Here is a 21,927-nt window from a genome sequence, read left to right as displayed (position 1 = left end):
GGCTTCTCCAGATGTCATTCCAAAGGCATGACACCAGCATGAAAACCTGTTTCAACCCAGTGAAAAATCAGAAGAACAGGGCTGAGGCAGGCAAGTCTTCAGGTACAACCCCTTCATGAGGCTGGCTGAGGAAAGCTAGCTGGAAAATTTGACCTAAGAAGAGGATGAAGCACTATCTGTGTGTGAGCGGGGTCTGGAACCCTCTGTAGAGCAGAACCTGCAAACTTGACCAAGGTAGGGATCTTCTAAAGAGGTGTAGGCTCTGTAGAGCAAACTTCAGCGTGGCAAAAGCCTTTCATTCCTACAGAAGCAAACGCTGCAGCCACAGGTGAGCCACAGGTAGAACCCCGTGCCAGAATGTGTCCTGCAGTCCTTGCAGTGACTCAGATAAATACCATTCTCCTTGCAACTTCTCTGTCAGTCAGCTCTTACTGCTGAGAATAACGTGCTGGTGCTTAGCTGGTTATTTCCTTTAATTTCCTAAATAAATCTTAGCTCATTTGTCACAGTTGCTTCCTTGTTTACGATACCGACCGTCTCTTTTGTCCGTCTGGTATTCGCACCTTGAAATCCTGCTAATTATTGATTGCATTTCCCCTTAGCAGCTGCTGTCCAAGCTACGCCGAGTTTCTTCAGTCAGCTTTGAACTGTCCTCATAAGCCAAACTCACAGGTTGTTAATCATTCTCCCCAGCAGGAATTATTATCGGATCTCCCTCAATTATTAACTGCCCTGCCTCGCATCCTGAGGCCGCCCGGAGCAGTGTGACGGTGGGTGCAGGACGGCAGAGCGCTGGTTCTGGGGTGGGATCGGGCAGGAAAGGACAGAGCCTGTCCTACATGGGCAGAACCAAGACCGCCGGACCCGCCCAGCCCCGGGGTCACCTCCCTACCCACCGCTATCACTCCCGCCGGGCTGACGACCAACAGGTGTGTGAGGGACGGGGCGCCTTTAAAGCGCAGCGGACCCGCCCCCTTAGTCCCGCCTCCCGGCCCTTCCTATTGGCTGGCTCTGCTATTTCTGTCGGGCCCTTTGACAGCATCCACTCTCTGATTGGCCCAGCCGCGGACCTCTCGGGGACCGTCTCTCAATAGCGCCCCTGGGCTCGGCCGATAAGCTCCGGCTGTGGCGGCCGCGTCTCCGCCTGGCTGCGCGGTGCTGGGCTCCGGCCTCTCTTCAGCGACGCTCCCCGGCTGAGGGGAGAGGCAGGGCTGGGGCTGGGATGGCGGGGCCGGGACCCCGGGACTGAGCAGAGCAGCGACGGCGGCGGGAGCGGGGCTGGGTACGAACGGGGCCCGGTGGGGACGGGCGGAGCGGGGCCGTGGGAGGGGGGCAGTGGAGAAGGAGGGAGAGAGCGACACTGCGGCGCCTCAGAGCGGGGCGACGGGGCCGCGGGCCTCCGAGGGCCTCCAAGAGCCCCATGGCCCCCAGGCCGGAGCCCTGGGCAGCTGCAGGCTGGGCTGGAACTGCAGCGGGGCTCGGCTGTGCCTCTGGGACCGGCGGCGCCTCCTCGGCAGCTGGAACCGAGTGACCGCGCTCTGCTACTTGCCTTGCGTGTTGTGCCCCCGCCTTCCACAGGAATCAAAACCAAAACAGAAAAAACCCGGGGATACGTATTTCTGAAATTCACCTCTGGGCCATGGTTCTCTGTCTCTGAGGGTTTAGGCTTAGTGTGTATACTTCTGCTTTCGGTGTTTCTCTTTTTTTTTTTTTCCCCCTCGTTGCAGTTCCTTTCTTTTTAAGCTTAGTTCAGAACGAGATGTGAGAGAGAAGGTGGAAGGGAGCGCCTCAATTACTGAGGGAAAATCCCCGTTTTAAATTCTCAGAGTGAAATGAAAAATGCAACTGTTGTGACCAGAAGGGAGGGTTGAGGTGATTTCTTAAAAAGGAAGAGAGAAAAAGAAGCTATTTTTTTTTTGGTGGTGGGATTGTTTTGGGGTTTTTTTGTTTGTTTGGTTTTTTTTTTTTTTGGTGGTTGTTGTTTTTTTACTTCTAGTGTTCTGGGGTATTTTTAAGCATTTAAGTTACTGAAGTAACAGTTATATTATTTGAGCAGGGATCTGCTCAGTGCAGTTTTTATTGCACAAATACAGTATCATAAGAAGCAGTCTTAAACCTATCATGATCTGTACTTAAGAGACTTTCTGATGCTGCTTGCTGAAAGACAGAAAATTTTGATTCTTTATTACGGGTGCAACTTGTGCAGTTTGTAATTCACCTTTCTGTAGGTGGGCTTGGAAGGAACAGACATTTGCCAGTGATGTGAGGTCTGAATTTCACTGAGCTCTGATATTGTTACAGTGCCGTGATTCAAGGACCAATAAGATTTCCCTGAAGGTGCAGAGAGCCCTGCCCAGTGCTCTGTCACTGCAGCCCAGGAATCATGCCCATGTTCTTAGTCTCAATGCAGCTTGTCCAGGGCCTGGGCTGAGGAATTGGCCTTCACCAAATCAGCCTGACTTCATCTGGAGTGTAGGAAAACGTGTTATTTTGTGTTCTGGTGTACAGAGCTGCCTGCTGGATGAAAAGGGGAGACCATGATAGCAGCGCTGGTTTCTTTCCCCATGGCTCTGGGGTGATTTTACCCCTGATGGGCTGGGCTGGCTGAAGCAGGCAGTCCCATGGAGGCAGGGTGTGGTGAGTGAACTCTTGGATATGCTCAGCTGACTGGACTTATTTAGGACTAGACAGGGCAAGGACAGTGTGCTGAAAGGAGCAGCATTGCTGATCCCTAGTTGGATCATTTCCCTCAATTCCTGGTCCTGCTGCTGTGGGATTTTTGCTGTTGATTTGGACAGGAGTGGGCCAGTTATCAACATCCTTGCTGCAAGCCTTAGCTATTAGAAAAGCACGACCACAGTGCTGTCTGTCTGGTGGCCTTGGCTGCCCTCTCTTATCACCTTGGCTGTTCTGTTGCTCTGCTTTGTGTACACTTTATGTGGGGAGGAAGAATACAGGTACCAGGCTGTAGTGAGCAGCCTGGCTGAGAGGTGAGCTTGATTCTGCTTTGCCCTTTGAAACCTCGTGACTGGACTTCTGTTCCATGTGGCCAACTCCTCTCCTTATCAGCAGCTGCTGTTGTGTGATAGTGGTGGAAAAATGATGGAACCTGCTTGCTCTTTTCATAAGAAGTTGCTTTGCTAATGTAAATCTCTCACAGCTTTATACTTGAGCTCTTTTCAGTGTGGCAGGCAGATGGAATTCTTTGTCCCAGAAGAGCTACTAGGAGGTTGTGGTGGTTCACAGTTGATAATGTTATTCTGCCCATGGTCTGTGAGGTTCTTCTTAACTGTTCCCCAGCTTTTTCAAAAATCATGTAGAAATTTTTCTGTGCTGGCAAATGTGACTGTTCTTGACCTCAGCTCTACTGACATATAGTGGTGTTACAGAGGAAAAGAATGGAGCAAAATTATTCAGAGAAAATTCTTCTCTTGGCAGTTCAGAGAAATTAGTAGCTGGAGGGAAGAGAGGACATTTCCAGAGAAGAGTTTGGAATGTGAAGGTCGTTTGCTGGAACCTCTACTTAGAATTTTTTGGCCCAGACTTTGCCATCTTGGTGCAAAGCTGCTCCTTCCAGATCTGTGTGTTTATTTACTGTGATGCCTCTTGTGCAGAAGTGCATACAGCAATCACAAAAGACAGTCCCAGCTCAGGCAATATCTGTCAGCAGGGGTGAATCAAAGGGAAGGTTGTTGGCTGAGGATGGGATGATTCCCTTGCCCCTTAGAGAACCTGGGAAGAGTGTCAGCCTCTGAAGAAAGAGAAAGAAGAGCCTATGACTGACAGTCTCAAGCAAGTCTCTGAAGAAGGTGCTACTGAACTCTGAAAGCTCAGCAGATGACACAGGGCTGTGCTGTTGCTTTCCAGCTGGTGACTCACTCAGAACCTCTAAGGGAAAATACCTTCTGAGCCCTGTCATGGGGCTGTCAGTTTGCACCACGCAAGTCAGGGCTGGAGTCAAACAGGGAGAATTTTTTAAAAATAAATCCTGGATTAGCTATAACACACAGACTGCTCGAGTGCTGTCCCTGGCAGCATGCGTCTTTAAGATGTTGGCTGTCAGAGATTTATAATTTCTGCATCTGTGGGTTGTCTGTGATCTCTCTTTTGGGGATTGTCACAAGGGGTGATTGGACCCTGTGTTTGTATTCAGCTTGTAGCTACTGAAGTACCTTAACAGTCAGGGTTCTACTTTAGGGTGGGAAGAGAGTTGCTCAAAAATAGAATTGTTCTGGTGTCTTGCAGAGGGTTAGAAAAAGAATGCTGCATGTTGGTTTTTGCCAGTGTTGGGTTTGAAAGGTAACGACTGTACAGTCCCTTTAGGTGGGCGTATGTGAGGCTCTCCCTGCTCTCAGACTTCAGAGCTGGTAACAGCAGTGGGGTTTTAGGAGGGACCTTCATCTTTGCAGTATGAAATCAAATTACTATCACTTCTTGATCTTGGGACCAAGAATAAATATCCTGGTAAAGTAGGGGTTTTGTCTCTATCTGATGATGCCATGTATTGCTGTTGAGTCTTGATTTCTTCTGGGAATCTGCTGAAGCTCCAAGAATGACAAAATTTAATCCCACATAGCACCATTTGAAGGTGCTTGTTACTCTGATATCAAAGTGTGGTTTTGTACTGACCACCCTAATGGCTGTGTCCAGACTTAGGGCAGGTGGCATTTCATTGTCATACAATCTTTGACATGGTGATAATTGGCTGTAGCAAGCAGGAAGCTGTTGTGCAGGGGCTTAATGTCAAGGATGTGTTTTTTAGCTGTGACTCACAACTGATTTAATATTGCTTTTTTCCTCTGCTGTGGTTGTCTTGCTCTGTTTGATCTGGACCAGAAGGAGGACAGGATGTTCCAGTCCATGATGTCTGTGATGACATTCTCTGTGTCTGACAACATCACACATTCAACTGCGCTGGTGACAGCGCCGGATAATGTGACAACTTTGTCCCCAATGACAACGCACGTGACCAACGACACCAACATCACAGTGCCACACAAGTGCCTGCTGCTGCTCTATGAAGACATTGGGAAGTCCAGGTGAGCTGAAGGAAATGGTCTGACCCCAGACCAAGGGAAAGAGCTTTGTTTGTTTCTCAGTTTGCTTGAGAAGGGATCAGGGCTGGTGTTTTCCTTTCTAGAGGCTGAAGATCAGGGATAACACCTGTTCTATTTACTTTTTGCAGAGTCCGCTACTGGGATCTTCTGCTCCTGGTTCCCAATGTGCTTTTCTTTATGTTTCTCCTCTGGAAGCTGCCCTCTGCCAGGGCCAAAATCCGGGTCACTTCCAGCCCAATCTTCACGACATTCTACATTCTAGTGAGTACCACTACAACCTTTGAACTAATGAGCAATTTTTATTACCACTCTTCAGCAATACCACTGAACTAGTGGAGAGAGCCTAGACCAGCTCTTGCAGGGATAAAATTTGCTTTCCCTGCTTTCAATCTGCTAGTTGAAGGTGTACTACAAGAAGTAGACATTTTTTTCACTGATTTAATTCAGCTTTTAATAGGTTCTGTGGCCAGATCTGCTGGATTTTGTTCTCCTGTGGTGATTTAACTTTTTCCTCTCCCTTTTTTCTTCTTTTCTTACTTTGATGTCTTGGAATGTATCTTATGCTTTCTTTGCTCCTTGCAGTAAGTAGCATGGGACACAAACCCCGCTTTCCATTGAGGTAGTGAAAGGAGAATAATTAGTGTCAAATTGTTGAAAAGCTTGGTCATCTGCTAGGGAAAATGGTTATGTGACAGTTCTGGTCAGTCTGGGAATGTAGAAACCCAACCCTCTTAGTTTCTTTCACATCATGTCAAAGTGGCCTTGACTTGATATTCTTTATAGTTCCTTAGGTGGAAACAGAATATTCAGTACAGTTACAGTTCACAAACATCAAAGATCTTGCTGTTCTCCTCTCATCAGTACTGTGATGCCCTGTGATACTGCTTACAGGACATTATAAATGCAACTGAGGACCTGCCTGAATTTGTTTAAAAATACCATTCAGAAGCTTTTTTATATTCTGACTTGCCCTAGTAGCCTCACCTGAATCTTTGTTAGCCCTTTCAAGCCAGGAGTTGGGGTTTTGGGCTTCTGCACAGTTTTGAATAACCAGGTATACACACAAATGTTTCAACCTTTAAAAAATATTATCATCCCTTTCTAGTCTAGATTTAAACCTTCCTACATGTTTCCAGTAATGCACATGGTCTGTAGAGGTTTGTGCCAAAGGCTTTGCAAAACAAAACTCTTGATAAATCAAAGGGAGGAAAGTGAATTGACTTCATGCTCTGGATGGCAACTCAGCCCCACACAGCTGCTCTCTCACTCCCCCTCACTGGAACAGGGGAGAGAATCAGAAGAATAAAAGTGAGAAAACTTGTGGTTGGAGATAAAGACAGTTTAATAAGCCAAAGCAAAAGCTGTGCATACAGACAAAGCAAAGCAAGGCATTCACTTATCACTTTCCATGGGCAGACAGGTGTTTTGCTGTTTCCAGGAAAGCAGGGTTCCATCACATGTAATGGTTACTGGGGAAGACAAACACCATTGCTCTGAAAGTCTTTTCCTTCCTCCTTCCGTCTTTATGTGCTGAGCATGATGCCATATGGGATATTCCTTGGGCCAGCTGGGGTCAGCTGTCCCCTCTTAACTTGTGCACCTCCAGCCAACTCATTGCTGGAGTGGGATGAGAGGCAAAAAATGTCTTACATTCTGTGTAAGTGCACTGCAGCAGGAATGAAAACATTTGTGTTATCAACACAGTTTCCAGCATAAAAATCCTAAACACAGCCTCATACCAGCTGCTGTGAAGGAAATTTCCTCTATCCCAGCCAAATCCAGTACACAGTGTTAGAGGAAAATGCTTTAACTCAGTTTCATACTCATTTCTTGAGTATGTTATTGGGAAATGAGGATGGAAGTGTGTTCTGTGAGGTCTTCCTTTAAATTGACTGTTTGTCGTGTTCTAGAAGAATGCTTTCTGTGGAGTTGGTGATTAATGTGGAGGTAACAGATTGGGAAGAGTCTCTGACTGCTTAGAGAGGAAACAAAAAGATGTGTGTTCCTCTCCAGTGAGCTGTTGCAGCTCTACAACACCATTATATGTAGGGACCCATCTTTTTTGTCAGTGTTTTGTCATGGAGTTTTCCACCCCAGGAGGGATTGTTCTATTCTTCTTTCTTGCCATTACTGTCTCTTCATCCTATAAGACAGAGAAACCCATCTGTGGGTCACTTTTTGGTCATTTCCATTCTGCAACAACTTTGGAATCAGCTTGGACTCTTGGTTCTCTGATACCTTTGGCTGTTTCCTACCTTCACCATTAGGATCAGAGTGACATTTAGAGAATTTTATCTGGAAAACTCCACTTTCTTAGAGTGTAAGTCTGCACAGTGGAGTGTAGGTACATCCAACTGAGCTCTTAATTGCGTAGTATGGCTGTGACAGCACAGGGAAGCTGAGCCTCACTGAGCTGTCATGCTTCAATGGTATGTGAAGTGAGTTGGGGATCTCTGTGTTGCACTCTGCAGCAGGGCAAGATGTTTTAAAGCTGGTGGCTGCAGGTGACTTTTCCTCTGCATTCTTGAGCATTGTCAGTATGGAGTGAGAGAGCTGCAGGTTTAGTTTTGCCACAGTTGTGTAGTGTGGTAGTTGGTATTTAGTGGCTTCTGTTATCTAATATGATTGGTTTAGTCAGACATACCAACCATTTGGTTTTGTAATTCAGAGGTTTTGTAATGTTTTTGTCTGTCTGTTTCTTTTTCCCCTCCCCTGCCCCAGTGGAATGAAGGGAAGACTAAAGATACTGTTGTAAAGATTGGGTGAAGAACTCTTCAGAGCTTAATTGAGACAGTTGTTCCTTCCTAAATTCCAAGGCACTGCTCCTATCTAATGGGTCTGAGGAATCTTTTGCAGGAAATTAACTCTAGTCTGCTACAGGAAATTCTTAGTACACATTATCAGCCTGGAAAGCTGACCTGAATGTGGTGTTCCAAAAGGGTTTCTGATCACTACTGCATATGTGCCTTTTGACATGAGCTCATTTTTGCTCTTTTTTTGCAGGTATTTGTGGTGGCTTTAGTTGGCATTGCCCGAGCTGTTGTCTCCATGACTGTGAGTGCCTCTGATGCTGCCATGGTTGCTGACAAGGTAGGTGCAACACTGCCTTTAGAGGCTGTGCTTTGTAAACTTCTGATCACAGCAATCTGCTCTGGCTTCCCTCTTACGTGTGTACAAGAAGAATGTGCTTTTTTTGCAGTACTCTTAGGTATGTGTACTGTGGAATCCTGTTTTGATAGCTGGATCTAAATCATCACAACATCCAGGATGGTAAAACAATGGATTTCCTAAAATAGACACACAAATAGTGGTGGCAAGAGTTTCCTGTTACAGGGATTAAATGGGTCCCTTTTGCAAGAGGTGAACATTCAGATACCTTTAATGGATAGGCAAGACCTGGCCTTTGTTACTCTTGCAGTATTCCAGTGGCTCTTTGAAAATGTTAAAGTTTTTGTATTGAATGCAAATAAAACCAACTTCCCCTTTGAGACTGACACCTGAATGTCCTTGCAACCACTCTGAGCACAGGGTGAACCTTTAGCAATGAGGAAATATCTTTGTATGTGCTGTTCCTTTGCAATTATTTGACTTGTAGCAAAATATTACTTAAAACAAAAAGCTCTGCAGTGCTTGAGCTGTTAGAGAAAGAGGAGTCACCTACAGAGTGTAGGTCTTTGGGCATTATTCTCTGGGATCAGTGTTCAGAGTAAAGGGTTAATAAGCCAGAATCTGGGTGCTTGTTCTAGGTTTGGCACTGATTTATTGCATGACTCCCTGAAAAATTGCCTTACCTGATTTTTATTGGTCTTGTTTCACCAAATAAAACACGAGGTTGCAACTGACAGGCTGGAACAGGGGGTGCTTTTTATTTGAATATGCTTTAGATGTAGGGACCAGTGGCTTTGGAAGAGGGCAGAATAGAGGGTTTGTTCAGGCAGATCTACTGCTTTGAGAACTGGCCTTGTTTAGTATTTTACTTTTGAGGTCATCATGGGCTTGTGCTCTTTGGGAGCACAGCAGCAAGACCACATCTGAAACAAGTGACAAATCCTCAACTGAGGCAAACCATGGCCACTTCCTCTCTGCAGAGCTGCTATTGCTCCTTCCCTCACAACTGTTCTGTTCCACAGGCCTGGAACAAGCATGTGATCAGTACCCTACAAAGCATGAGAAGGGTTTGTGGAAATAACCAGCCTTTCAGAGGCTGCCATCCCCTGGAGTTTTGCTTTATTAACTTCAAACTGGTTCCTGGCTTCATCTAATCATGTTTATCTGGTCTGTTATCCTCAGATCCTGTGGGAGATCACAAGGTTCTTCCTTCTGGCCATTGAACTGAGTGTGGTGATCCTAGGCCTTGCCTTTGGTATGTGTCAGGAGTGCTTTGATTGTTTCCTGTTGCCTTTCCTTTCACAGAGGTTGCTTTTGTAAGTTTGTGGTGATGCTGATTCTATACAGTGAAGAGCTATAGAATAAATACAAAGGGTAAATTGTGGAGATTTAGTTAGAAGTGGCTGAAGGCCTCATTATACTTACAGATCTATGGTTTGTGTGATTTAAGGGATTATATGTGCTTGGTTTGTCCTGCACTCATATGATGGAATGTCCAGCTTAGGTAAGATTTTTATGCCAAGATCAACAGTCTGATCTTTGCTTCAAGCTCATTTTATTTATGATAGTCCTGTTGGGGGCCCTTCTATCTCCTTCATTCCATCCTTAATTGGTTTGATCCATCCTGGTTGCATTCAAATGCTTTATCTTCAGTTTTTCAGTTATGCAAGTGAAAATGCCTCTCCCTGTGGATCAGAGGTGGAGGAAAGGGTGGGTGTCACTGTTGCAAATGTCAGTGGGACATGTGAGCACTGCATTTTTCATCTTTTGAGGGCTCATAGAATAATTTCAATTGGAAGGAGCTTCTGGAAATTGCCTGCTTCAGTATATTCCAGTACAGATTTCTCTACTTCAGCCTCCCATCAACTCTTCTCCCTGAGAAGCAGCTTTATAACATCTCACTGTACTTGATGCTGGAGTAATTTTTTTTTTCTTTCTTGTAACCCCAGCAGAAGGACTTAGTTGTTTTCTCTTAGTGTGGACAAGAGGAAAGCAAGTTAAAATTTGTTGATTTTTGCCTGTGAAAGGCTCAACTCTCCAAACAGGGTTTAGTTAGCTTTAACCTTCCCTTGAAGGCTTCTGGAAATAAAAGTGTTCTCCTTTATTTGCTTTCTCCTTTCATTGCTTCTGAAAGGAGCTGTTTTTAACTGGGATTACATCCTGAGTCACTTCCATTCCCCATAATTGCAGGTCACCTGGAGAGCAAGTCGAGTGTGAAACGTGTGCTGGCAATCACCACTGTGCTGTCTCTGGCATATTCTGTCACCCAGGTGAGTACACTGAAGCAGAATTTGAAAAAGAAGGAACTTTGCTTGAACTCAAGCAGTTAAGTGTGTGACTCCTATCTGAAAGTGGCAGCTCTGCTCTTTAAATGAGGTTTTGGAGGAAAACTGAATGCTTGTGGCAGTGTATAAGCAGATAGTATCTGCTTGTCTTCTTTGCTGCATAAACAGCTCAGGTGAGGTGAAGAAATGAGGTTTGGGTGGATTGCATTGTTTAGTGAATCTGAGAACAAGAGTGAGGTTTTCCACACCTGAGCCACAAGTTCTGGATCTGGCCTCAAGGGCCATGAAAACCATGTGCTTGCCAAGTAAGGGCATTGCAGTGTCATTGTCTGCTGAGTCTTTGAGAGCTGAGAGCTCCTGCTTCTCTTCAGATGAGCAGCTAGCTTGCTGGCTCAGTTTATTAGGCATGTCTTCATGTCCCTGAACAATGCAATCTGTGTCTGGGTTCATTCTCCTCCTCAGCATGTCAGTGGTCAGCCCATGTCTCTGTACTCAGGGCAGTGCCAGAATAACGCACAGAGCTTTGTTCTGGGACCAGGCTCTTGGCTGCAGAGTCAGTGAGCTGATCATTACCACATGATAAAGCTGGAGGAGCCTCATAAAATATCAAGTGTTGGAGCTATATCTGGGTTCAGTAGTGCTTACAAGCACTTTGCTCTCCACTGTCTGTATGAGTAGCTCCTAAACAAGACAGTGTCCTTTCCCAAGCTAATTATATTCTGGGTGTTTCAGCAGAAAGGTCTACTTTAAAGATGGAAATGAAGCTCTTGGCCTATTTTAGACAGAAAAGTGCTTCCTCTGTCCACCTCAGTCTCTCTTCTGTAATGTCACTGGTGCCAGTTTCCTTCAGATGTAGATTCCTGTCACGCTTCCTCTTCTGTGTGAGTGTCACTTGGTCTAAGCAGGGCAGGGCTTGGTTGGGTTGGGGGTGGGGGGCAAGCTAGCTGCTTTCTGAACTTCTTTAAGCGTAGTGTCCCTTGTCCAAATATGCATTTAAGTGAGGATACTGCTTGTAAGAGAATCATATTGGTGCCACTTCTCTCCTAGGGCACCCTGGAAATCCTGTACCCTGATGCCCACCTCTCAGCAGAGGACTTCAATATCTATGGCCATGGTGGGAGACACTTTTGGCTTGCCAGCTCCTGTTTCTTCTTCCTGGTAAGTACTGGGAATATGTTTCACACTCTGGTAACTTCTTTGTATTTTCTAATTGGAGCAAGGAGGATGATCTGAGTACAATAATGCCCCAATCCCCCTCCTGCAGCACAATAGTGATGCTTCTCATGTGGTGGGGAAGCTGAAGCAGTAAAGGTGCAGTGGGAGTGCTGAAGCTGTATTCCAGCTGTATTCCAGCTCAGCTCAGATGTTCCTCCCTCCTGTGTTTCTCAGCTGTTTTGTGCTGATGGGGGGAGTTGTGGGGCTTTCATTCTGTAGGGTGTTTAATGTTAAGGGTGTGTGCCTCTGCCCTGAGACATGTAGGGAGTGCATAATACCACACACCATCCCTGCAAAGATGGTTGAGTTGAGTTGCCAAGCAGCCATGGAACTGTTGGTTCTTTGTCTCAACAGGTCTATTCCTTGGTGGTGATTCTGCCAAAAACTCCTCTGAAAGACCGGATTTCTTTGCCCTGTAGGTAACTGTAGTGTTTTCCATAGCATCAGGATAAAGCATAGATGGGAGTAGAAGGTTCCTGTGTGTGTTTGTGCTGCAGGTGCATTCCACATCTCAGAGTTTAGATAACATGGCAAAGGACTAATCCCTAGAAAAATTAGTATGTTGTGTCTTTTGGAGAGCAGAGTAAGAGCAGTTATACTGCTACTTTAGTAGCTAAACAATTACATTAAAACAAGAACTGCTGCTCAGATAATGATACAGGTATCATGTAAGTATATAATCTTCTGAGAGCCTTAAGAAATGGCTTCTTAATAACAGCTTCCTTTGAAATGCACACATGATGTTAAAGTGTGTGTGCTAGTCATCCCCTGGGAAAGGAAGGCTAAGTGGGAGATGCTCAACAATTTTTATCTGGGCTTTTTTTTTTTTTTTTAAATAAATGCTTCTGTTTGTTTGGTTTTTGCTGTTGTTGCAGAATATCTGCAGCTCTTGAATAAAGAGAAGCTGTTATTAAGGTGTTTGTAACCTCTTATTAAGCTTATTATTGTTATTAAGTCTTCTCTAACTAGTGTTGGCATTGCTGTGTGGGTATCCTGAGGGAGGGGATATGGATGTCACATGTCACAGGTCCTGGGCCTGATCTGCCTGCTGTCCACCATACCCTGCTGCTCCTGTCAAGGTCTCCTGAGCAGTTTTCTTAGTGCTGTACATTGGAAGGGCACAGCTTCTGGTTCAGCTGGGTTGGTTTTGTTCAGTTTTCCTTGCAGTCAGTTATGTGACTGACACTGGTTCCAGATGCTTGCAAATTAAATCTTTGCATGTGTTGCTGTACGTTGCTCTCAAAACCCATCTTGTGTGTGCAGGAGGGTCTGGTTTAGTCCATTTTACCACCATCAGTCCTGCCAGCATGGTGGTAAAATGAAAAATAAGTCTTAATTCTTCAGCAGTTCTTAGAGGCAAGGTGGTGAGAAGCTTCTGTTGGATTTGGAATCTCCATCAAACAGATTTCCATGGATCTGGTGTTTGAGGTTGAGCTTCACGTGTGTCCATGTCTTTCCCACAGCCAGGAAGAGTTTTTATATCTATGCTGGCATTCTGGCACTGCTGAACCTGGTGCAGGGCCTGGGCAGTGCCCTCCTCTGTGTGGATATCATAGAAGGACTGTGGTATGTACACTGGGGGAGGAGGTCTGCAGCCCTGGATCTTGTGTTGTATTCGAGTGTCCTTTAACACTGCCTCTCCCAAGAAAACAAACCTATGCTGCGTTCCTAAGAAGGAATAAACCTTCTGGTGGTTCTGGTTTGTGCCAAATGATCTCTAAGTAATCAGGAAACTCCCCAGTGGAGAGGTTGTGGAGCTGTGTGTGCTGCAGTTGTCTTGATGTGGTGAGTGAGAGTAGTAGTGTGAATCCACTGATGACTGGTCATTAGTAGGTAATAAGAGAGGAAATTGTCTGTTTGTGAGAAATATGGAGACACCCTTATACCTGGAGTTTGGTTCTGCAGGGATCAGTGTCGCATCTGTGAGTCAAAATTGGGAGTACTGAGACTCTGCTCTTGGTCAGACCTTGGGTTTTGGCACAGTTCCCCTGAGGGTCCAGGAGCAGTGACACATGTTGATGACAATGATTGTAACTTTGCATCAGTTTAAATTTGTTTAGCACGATTTTCCTTGATCTTTGAACACTTTGGATGGAAATTGGATTCTTTGGGAGGATGTGAGGGGTGTTACCCAGCTGTATAGTGCTTGAGTGCTAAATCGCTTCATGTTCCCTTTTGTTCTTGACAGCTGTGTTGATGCTACCACGTTCCTTTACTTCAGCTTCTTTGCACCTCTCATCTATGTGGCATTCCTGAAAGGCTTCTTTGGGTGAGTAGCCAGGAACAGGAGTTTAGATGGGTATATATTGTCATTTAAGTGTTTTGCACTCAGATTCTCTCCATCTACAACTAGAACACCAGTTAGAGAGCCAGTTTAATTTCTGCCCTTGAAGAATTTCTGTGACCCGTGGCTGCTCACTTCTGTGCAGGGCCCCCTTTGTGTGCAGAGCTGATGGCTGGATTCCTCTCACATTTCAGAGGATCACTTCTTCAGCATCAGCATCATTTGTAGTACAAAGTTTTTCTGCTGAAGCTGATAGCTGAATGCTTAATGAGGAATTGAGTCCTGGGGGCTTAAATGGCCTTCTGGGTTGGTTTTGGGGTGAATTTGTGGAAAGGATGAGGGAGTTCAGTCCCTCCTCAGCCGAGGGCTCTGCCATGGGCCCAGAGCTCGCTAGTGAGGTCCATTCTCAGGCCGGGGTCGCCGCCGTGTGGCCACACACGGGAACTGCACCTTGGTGGGAAAACGAGTGGTTTAGTGTGGGCTTTAGTGTTTGTTGGTCATTAGCGAGAAACAGCAGGCTTCAAAATAAGAAGATACAGTGCTTTTAAGATATAAAAATATACCTCTGCATCCCTTTGAAATTAGAAGGGAATTGTCTGGAGTTAAAGATGAAAACTACTGATCTACAAGTGTTTGTATTTTGGTTTTCATGAGGTGCACAGGTAGAACTTGAAGTGTACTCCTGTTCTGACTCATTTTTGTGTCAGCAAAAGCTCCTTTGAAGAGTGTTTGAGGTCTAAATGCACAACTTCTTAACACTGATGAGTTTCAGTTGAGGATAGGTATTTGTGATACCCCATTGGTAAAACATGCATCTTAAATCTTTCATCACTCCAGGTCTGAACCGAAGATCCTTTTCTCCTACAAGTGTCAGGTGGATGAACCTGAGGATGTGGATGTGCACCTACCCCACCCTTATGCTGTTGCCAAGAAGGAAGGGATGGATGCTGGGTTCTACTCAAGCACTCAGATTGACACCACAGCCTATCTGGATGATGTGGCCTCTATGCCATACCACGTGGGCAGCATCAACAGCATAGACAGTGACCGCTGGAAATCCATCAATGCCTGAGGCAGGGCACCTCAATCACATGAGGCCTCACTTCTTTCCTTCCAAACTTCCTGATACCACAGCTCTTAGGATGTTCACTGGAAATCTGTCCTTGGCTACCTGCTGTGGCTTTCCTCCTGTCCTTAGGATTTCCAACACCTATTGTGGAACTAAGTTGGCAGCCCAAACCCTTTTGGGAAGAACACTTTCTGTTGCTACATGAGAACATTGTAGAGTGGTTTTGTTCATAAACCTTTAAACACTGAACTTTCCTGATCCTCCATGTTCCAGATGTGAATATGACCCAGAAGATAGCCCTGGCTGGCACCTTTCTTTTCAGTGGCTGAAAGCACTTGTTTCTCACTTAGAGCAATGGTGTTTAGGGATGGTTTGACTGCTGTATTGTACATGTTTAGAAAGATTTTGGTGGTTGAAACCAAAGATGATCTTCCTGGGCTAAGCAGCATGGCTGCCTGCATCTTGCCAGAATGCAGCAGCACAGGTGGTGATAGTGTCTGATGAGGGAAGCTGGTCACTGGGGCTCACCCTTGGTTTCAGCTAACACTGTTGAAAATTGGGAGTTGGAGTTGCTAGTGGTTAAAAGGAATGTTCTCAGTGTACGGGGAAAAAGAGGTCTGAAGTGGAATGAAGTGTTCTCTGTGCCCAGAGAGCATTTGGGGAAGGCTGGTAGCCCACAGCATGGATGTGAAGTGACTGAACAGTAGGGAGACAGAAGGACAAACAGTGCTGCTGTCTAGCTGAGCTGAAGGAGCTGTGAAGCAGTCTCTGGAGGCTGTAGTGCTGTGCATTTGAGCTCACAGGAAAATCTAACTAACAGCACTGAATCAGGGCTGAGTTTCAGGAGTAAAACCTGTGAGGTAGGTGTGTTTTCCATCTGCACCCTGCTTCATGGCTTTGGCAGGGGCTCGGAGAGTGCTGGAGGAGGAAGGTGACTCTGCAGATGAAGGCTCCAGAGACATTCAGGTGCTTGAGGCAGAGCAGAAGCCTATGATGAGTCTGAGCTGTCAGAATTTAGTGACTGGAAACTCAAACCCCTTAGATGTGCTAGAACCAAGCTGGCTGGTGTGCTGCAGTGGGAGGTGGGTGTGTATCTCTGGCAGTGTCCTTCCCCTACATTGCAGTTCAGATCCCCAGACTGCTGCTGGTCTGTGTAAGTTTTATGGCTCAATATGTTGAAAATGCTTATGTGTATGTGGGGAGCAGTCCTTTTAAAGACTTCCTGGAACTTCTTATTGACCTCTTCCCTGCTGGAAAAGGGACTCCTGTTGTCTGAGCTGTCTGGCATGCAGTTTCAAGGCATGGTGTTCCAATCCAGCAACTGTTCCTATAAAGGCTGCATCAGTCTGGTTTCTGGAATATCCTGTGCTTTCCAAGGGTGAAGATGTGTATTCCTCTAAATTTGGGGATGCTTTCCTACCCGAGTCCTTCAGGTAGGTGGAGATCTGCTTTCCACTAAGCAGATGGTAGCTTAGTGGATGGTAGCTAAGCAGTAAGCAGCTTTCCACTAGGGATGGTAGATGGAGGGAGTTTGCAGTGTTTGGGGGCTGTGTGAATCTCTTGCCCCAACTTACTGCTGTTCCTAAAGAATAAGGTAAGAGTTAGCCAGGTGCAGAGTGGAGGTGTTGGTTTGGATCATTAGGTGGAGGATGGTGTTTGTTACCAGGTGTTCCCACCACAGGGAAAGAAAATGTGGGTAAGAACATGAAGTTCATATTGGTTGCCAAAACTATGCAGGCCTTTGCTTATCTTATTTTGTTAATGAGCAATGCAGCTTCTCTGTCTGCCTGGGTACTTTGCCCTGCAGGCCTCTAACTAGCACTGGCACCTTGAAAACAAACAATGCCCCAACCCACCCAACCCCTCACCCCCCCCCTTTTTTATTTTTATTTTATTTTATTCTGGGGGAAAAAAGGCTTTTATCTGTCTGTGTGCTAGAGGTGAGTAGTTTCTTGTAGGTCACAGCCTGTCACATTTCCATTTCATGCAATGACTGCAAGGGCTGGATGAGGAGCTGGCCAAGTCAGCCCTTGTCACGTTAGAGAAGTGTTCCATGCTGCTGTGTCACTGCTGTCAGTCAGCCTGAGCCACGCTGGACTGCTTGCTGTAAAAGGGATGGATGATGAGCTGCCTGAATTGCTGTGCTGCTGCTCCTGGTGCTGCTTACAACTCTGATCTGAGCTGCTGTTGGTTAGAAAGGGTGGGGGAGCCACCAAAGCTTCCCTGGGCCTTGGACAGAGTCAAGATGAAGGTTTCAAAGCAGTTGAGAACTAAAGGAGCAACTGCTTTTCCATCCTAAGGAGTATTTGTTGATTTTCAAATTACTTGCTCTCCTTGGTGATGTGAAGAGCCTATTATGAATTTGCCTTTTTTACCATCTGAATTCAGTGCTGAAGGATCACCTGTGCAGGTTGTCAACATCCATCCTGTCCTTTGCTGGCAGGACTCCAGTATTTCTGTCCCATGTTCTGCTGCTGAGGAGCTTCTGCACTAGGTCATGGACTGACCTTCCTCCTGTTATGTATTTATGTATATAAATCTTTGGGCCATCTTAAACTGGTTCTTGAGCAAAATGTGTTATGTGGGGGGGGTGGTGGTGAAAAGAGAGAAAATACAGAATAAATGTATATTTTTGTTTGTAAAATAAATAAAATTAAGTTTGGCATAAATAGTCATGCTTTATTTCTCAAATGAGACATATTGGGGAGGAAAAATGACTTGAAGATTTAAAAGAATTGCAGAAAGGCATGGGCACAGGTGTGATGTAGTTTTGTTTGCCTTTGCCAGCTGTCCTTCCTGGATCTTTGCAGGTGATGTCTGCCACCTGGCTGGGAGTGTGCACCTGGTAAGGCCTAGGGAAGGATGACAGGAATGATCACAGTTATGGAAACCCTTCTGGAGGAGTAATCTCATGGTTGAGAACTCGCCCGCCTGGAAGAGCAATGGTGTGAGCCTGTGAAACCCTGAGAGAGGACAGAAGAGGTGAGTAAGGAATATCTGTTCATGGGCTCTTTCAGCACAAAAATCAGGTGTCATCAAGTGAAGTGAGCAGGAGGCAGATGAGGAATGAGCAGGAGGCAGGTGAGTGCTCTGGGGAGAGCTTCAGGCACCCTGTGCTCTGCCTGGCTGGTGCAGCTCACAGTGCACAATGCAGTGCCCTTGAGAGCTCAGGCAATGGGCTGACTCTCCAGCACACAAGGTGCTGCACAATTAACCAAATATTCCCTGCTTCCAGGAATGTGCTCTAGAAGAGATCTGAATATCCAGGAGGGATCTGGGGCGTGCAGAGTCCCAGATAGTCCCTTAATGCTGGTGCAAGTCCCACTCTGAGGCAAAGCTCTGGTTGCCACATTAACTGCAGTGAGGAATCAGCATTAAACAGTTAAAACTGGTCCCATGCACTGCTGAGCAGCAGTGGGCCAAGTAGATAAGTAACAAATTGATACCAACTGACCCATATTTCTGGGAATGCAGAAAGCTTGTTTGAGAGAGATTCTCCAAAGCTGTTATTTCTTCCTTCAGCTGCCCGTGTGTTGCATTATCTCATTCCTTCGCTTTAGGCTGCTGGATCGGCCATGCCTGGCAACGGGGACTGTATCAGCCGTGGTCTGAGCTGTGCAGGACCCGCCGTGTGTGTCAGGGCAGGTGGCGGCACCGTCTGGCCGGAGCAGCGCCGCTGGAAGGAGCGGAGCTGAATTCTGCTCCCAGTGCAGCGGCTGTGTCTGACGGGAGCTCATCCTCCCTCAGCTTGGGAAAGCCCCGTGACTTAACGTGTAGCAATGGAAGTTGTAGGGGCAGTTTTGATGCCGCGTTCCCTGCCGGGGCGGTGTGGAGGGCGGGCTCACCGGACAGGAGCGCGACTCTCCGCTATTCCCGTGCCCTGCGCTTCCCCGGTGCCGGGCGGGCCGCCCGCTCCCGGCACAGACTACATCCCCCAGCGTGCACCGCGCCCCGCCGCCAGCACCGCGCCGCGCTATTGGCCGCTCTGCGGGAGCCGCCAATGGGGAGCGGACATATTGGCAGCCGCTGGCAGGGCAGAGGCGCTGCCGGCAGCCGGTACGGGAGAGAGGAGCGGCGAGGATAAGGCGATCCCCGTCGGCATGGGCAGCTGCGAGAGCAGCCCGGCCCGCAGGAAGGTGTCCTTCGGGCTGGACGAGCAGGACCGAGTCCGGGTGCTGCAGGGCATCAAGGTGAGGCGGCCCGGGCTGCCGTGGGGCCGGCTGTTGGAGGCTGCGGGGGCTGGGGACGGCTCTGGCCGGGAGCTCAGGGGAGCGAGGCTGGGAGGGACGGGTGGGGCAATCAAGGAATAGGGGAGGGACACCTGGGAGGCTGAAGGAGGAGGGGGCTGGAGAAACGATGGGGTGAGTGGTGGGGAGGAGGGCTGGGGGCCTGGGCATGGCTGTTATCCAGCGGGGCACACCAGCACCAGCTCTTTATTTTCACTTCCAAACTCCGCTCCCAGCCCTCTATCTCTCCTCGCTGCTCAATGACCTCGTTGTGCCCCTGCCTTGTGCTTTGCAAGCGGTTTGATGCTAACGGTGCTGCCAGGCTCGGAGGGCATCCAGGAGGGCACAGCTCTGCCCTTGCTCACGGTGCCAGGAGCCGGGCAGGGCATCGCTGAGTGAGCAGGGGGATGAGAGCTGGAAACAGGGAGCTGTTCCTGGCAGGGACACTGGGAAACTGCTGCTCGACCTTGGCTCGGAAATTGACAAGTGTGTGTTGTGGAAACAAGCCCTGGACAGTGGTGGTGCTACCGTTAAGGATTTCCCCCCGTTAATATTTTTCTTTGTTTTTTTAAATGTTAGTTTTGGGGTTTTTTATTACTACCATCATTTTAATTGCTCTTGCTTCTAAATTCTTCTTGATTCCCCCCTAAAATCTGACAGAATTAAATTTGCCACTTAAGATTTTGGCTCACACAGAGTGTGTGTTGCTGTGGCTGCTTATTTTTCATCCCATTTTAACTAATTATTTGATAAAAGTTAGCTGACATTGTGCCTATCTCCTTGTTGTGTTTTGATGGAGATAAAATTGTCTTTGCCTAATTTCTCTTAAAAGGATATAGACAAGGATTTGTGTCTTTAAAATCAGGAACTGGGCATGATAAGAATGTAAAATGAAGGTGTTAAAATGGTGTTAGGTTGGGCAGTAGTGATATAACTGAAAATATGTCTTCTGCTGAGGTAAGTCTAGGTAGGGAATGGCCTCACTTAGTTTTGTTCTGCAGCCAGACCCTCTGACCTTGGCAGGAGAAAGGGGTCAATTTTAACAGTGCTGTGAGAAGCCTTTTGGACTGAATTGCCAGAAAACTTCAAGTTAACTTTTCTTTCTTTTTCATGGGTTTGAACCCAAGTCAGGTAGTGAAAATGAAGTTGAGTTTGCAAAAGTGTTTGCAGCCTTATGTGGGTGGGAGGCTGTTCTCTGTCACATGGGTTGCAGCATGTCTGCCATGCTGAGCTGGGCTAGCAAGCATGGAGCAAGAAGAGGAAAAGATGGACTTAAAACCTGCTTAATTCATTTCCTTCCACTTCTGGTAATTGGTCTCTATACAAAGGATTGACTTGTTTAGGGGTGCTCTCCACCTTTGTTGGTGTTTGTGGAAGATTGTCTAGTGAAGCTTTCAGGGTCAGGCAGCAGATTGGAGGTTTTGTCATTTAGTGATAGGGTTTGGGTTTTAAAAATGTAAAGTCAACATACAAGTGCTGACTGCCTGGACTGGAGGGACATTGCAGTGAGGTAACTGACAATACTATCATGGAAACTAACAAATGGGGAGGTTCATAGTGAAATACACACCAGAAACTGATGTGGCTGATGTAACTGACAATATTCTGTGCTATCATAGAAACTCACAAATGGAGAGATTCATAGTGAAATACACACCAGAAACGGACAATACTTCTGTGCTATCATAGAAACTAACTAATGGGGATGTTCCCAGTGAAATACACAGCAGAAACTGACGTGGCTGGTTCTGTGTTTCAGCTCACTGAAGATGTAGTGAACCGGATGAAAGGATCCTCTCCGAGCAGAAGGGAGATCCAGAGATCTCCCCGTGCATCCAATGGCACAGCTCCCTCCTCCCTGGCTGCAGAAGGGAAACCCAGACCTACAGGTACTCAGGGGTGCTGCTGCCACTGCATGTTACAGGGTAGTTTTCAGTGCTACCCCTTTGTGAGAGGAGGTCTTTGCTTGCTCTGGGATAATTTCTAGCATTTCAGGTTAATGTGCAATAAACAAGGCAGAAATATTTTGGTTTTAATTTCTGGCAAGCTGCCTTGTTGTCTGCTGTACACGCACAGGTTGTATATTGGGCATGGGTGAGGGAAGTGCTACTTTTTATTTTTTTTGAAAGGGAACGATAACCTGTCCAAGCACCGCTGGCTAAGTGGATGATGATAACTTGGTTTCTGAACTTGTCTTTATTTACATGTCAGAAAACTGTTTTATTTCTATTGGTTCTCAAATAGGCTTTGGTGATGTATATCAGCAGTGTGGATTTGTTAAAGGCGTTCAGACTAAAATGAAGTTGGGGAACTAGGCCTTTGCTTCTAGGGATTTGTTTGCTGTCAGCCTGTCTTTCCTGAATGTAGATTTAGCTTTATGGATAGCCCAAACTCCATCAAATAATTTCATCTTCACTTGTGGAATCCCTTTTAATTACAAGGAGAGAAGGAGGTCAAGAGGAAGACTTGCTGGAACTAGAGGAGGGAAATGGAAAGTAGGTCTACAGCCATGCTTGTATTTCATTATATATAAGGGTTTGAGCAGTTAATATCCTCACATAGTTTTCTGTAGCATGGTTTATTCAGTGTGCCTATTTGAAAATGATGCTGTTGGTGTGTCTATTTCATAAATTCAAACTCTGTCCATCAAACTTAAATTTTCTTGACTCTTTTTTCTCTTGAC

General features: G+C 46.5%; 2 protein-coding genes across 3 annotated transcripts in view; both read left to right on the top strand.

The window, feature by feature from the left end:
• The first annotated feature begins 1,075 nt into the window (after positions 1-1,075).
• TPRA1 (transmembrane protein adipocyte associated 1) lies at positions 1,076-17,614 on the top strand. Its single transcript, XM_074549785.1, has 11 exons — positions 1,076-1,282; positions 4,837-5,039; positions 5,186-5,318; positions 8,061-8,147; positions 9,348-9,420; positions 10,356-10,435; positions 11,498-11,608; positions 12,020-12,080; positions 13,129-13,231; positions 13,854-13,934; positions 14,787-17,614. The coding sequence occupies exons 2-11, from the start codon at positions 4,849-4,851 to the stop codon at positions 15,019-15,021; spliced, it is 1,155 nt and encodes a 384-aa protein (XP_074405886.1). The 5' UTR covers positions 1,076-1,282; positions 4,837-4,848; the 3' UTR covers positions 15,022-17,614.
• Positions 17,615-18,782: 1,168 nt separating this feature from the next.
• Positions 18,783-21,927, top strand: part of CHCHD6 (coiled-coil-helix-coiled-coil-helix domain containing 6) — a 108,611-nt gene continuing 105,466 nt past the window's right edge. For both annotated transcript variants that reach the window (XM_074549787.1, XM_074549786.1), the window contains exons 1-2: positions 18,783-19,208; positions 21,004-21,133. In XM_074549787.1, the coding sequence (XP_074405888.1) occupies positions 18,798-19,208; positions 21,004-21,133 (541 nt within the window). In that variant the 5' untranslated portion in view covers positions 18,783-18,797. The remainder of the gene's footprint in view (positions 19,209-21,003; positions 21,134-21,927) is intronic.

The sequence above is a fragment of the Zonotrichia albicollis genome, chromosome 12 (assembly GCF_047830755.1).
Source record: "Zonotrichia albicollis isolate bZonAlb1 chromosome 12, bZonAlb1.hap1, whole genome shotgun sequence".
NCBI classification, from domain to species: domain Eukaryota; kingdom Metazoa; phylum Chordata; class Aves; order Passeriformes; family Passerellidae; genus Zonotrichia; species Zonotrichia albicollis.
This window is presented reverse-complemented; position numbering and strand designations above follow the sequence as displayed.

Excerpts from the sequence above, each read along its gene's own strand:
- TPRA1 (XM_074549785.1), top strand. The coding sequence starts at position 4,849 with ATGTTCCAGTCCATGATGTCTGTGATGACATTCTCTGTGTCTGACAAC. Across the intron at positions 8,148-9,347 it reads CTGCCATGGTTGCTGACAAG|ATCCTGTGGGAGATCACAAG; the intron begins GTAGGTGCAACA and ends TGTTATCCTCAG. Across the intron at positions 13,935-14,786 it reads TTCCTGAAAGGCTTCTTTGG|GTCTGAACCGAAGATCCTTT; the intron begins GTGAGTAGCCAG and ends TCATCACTCCAG.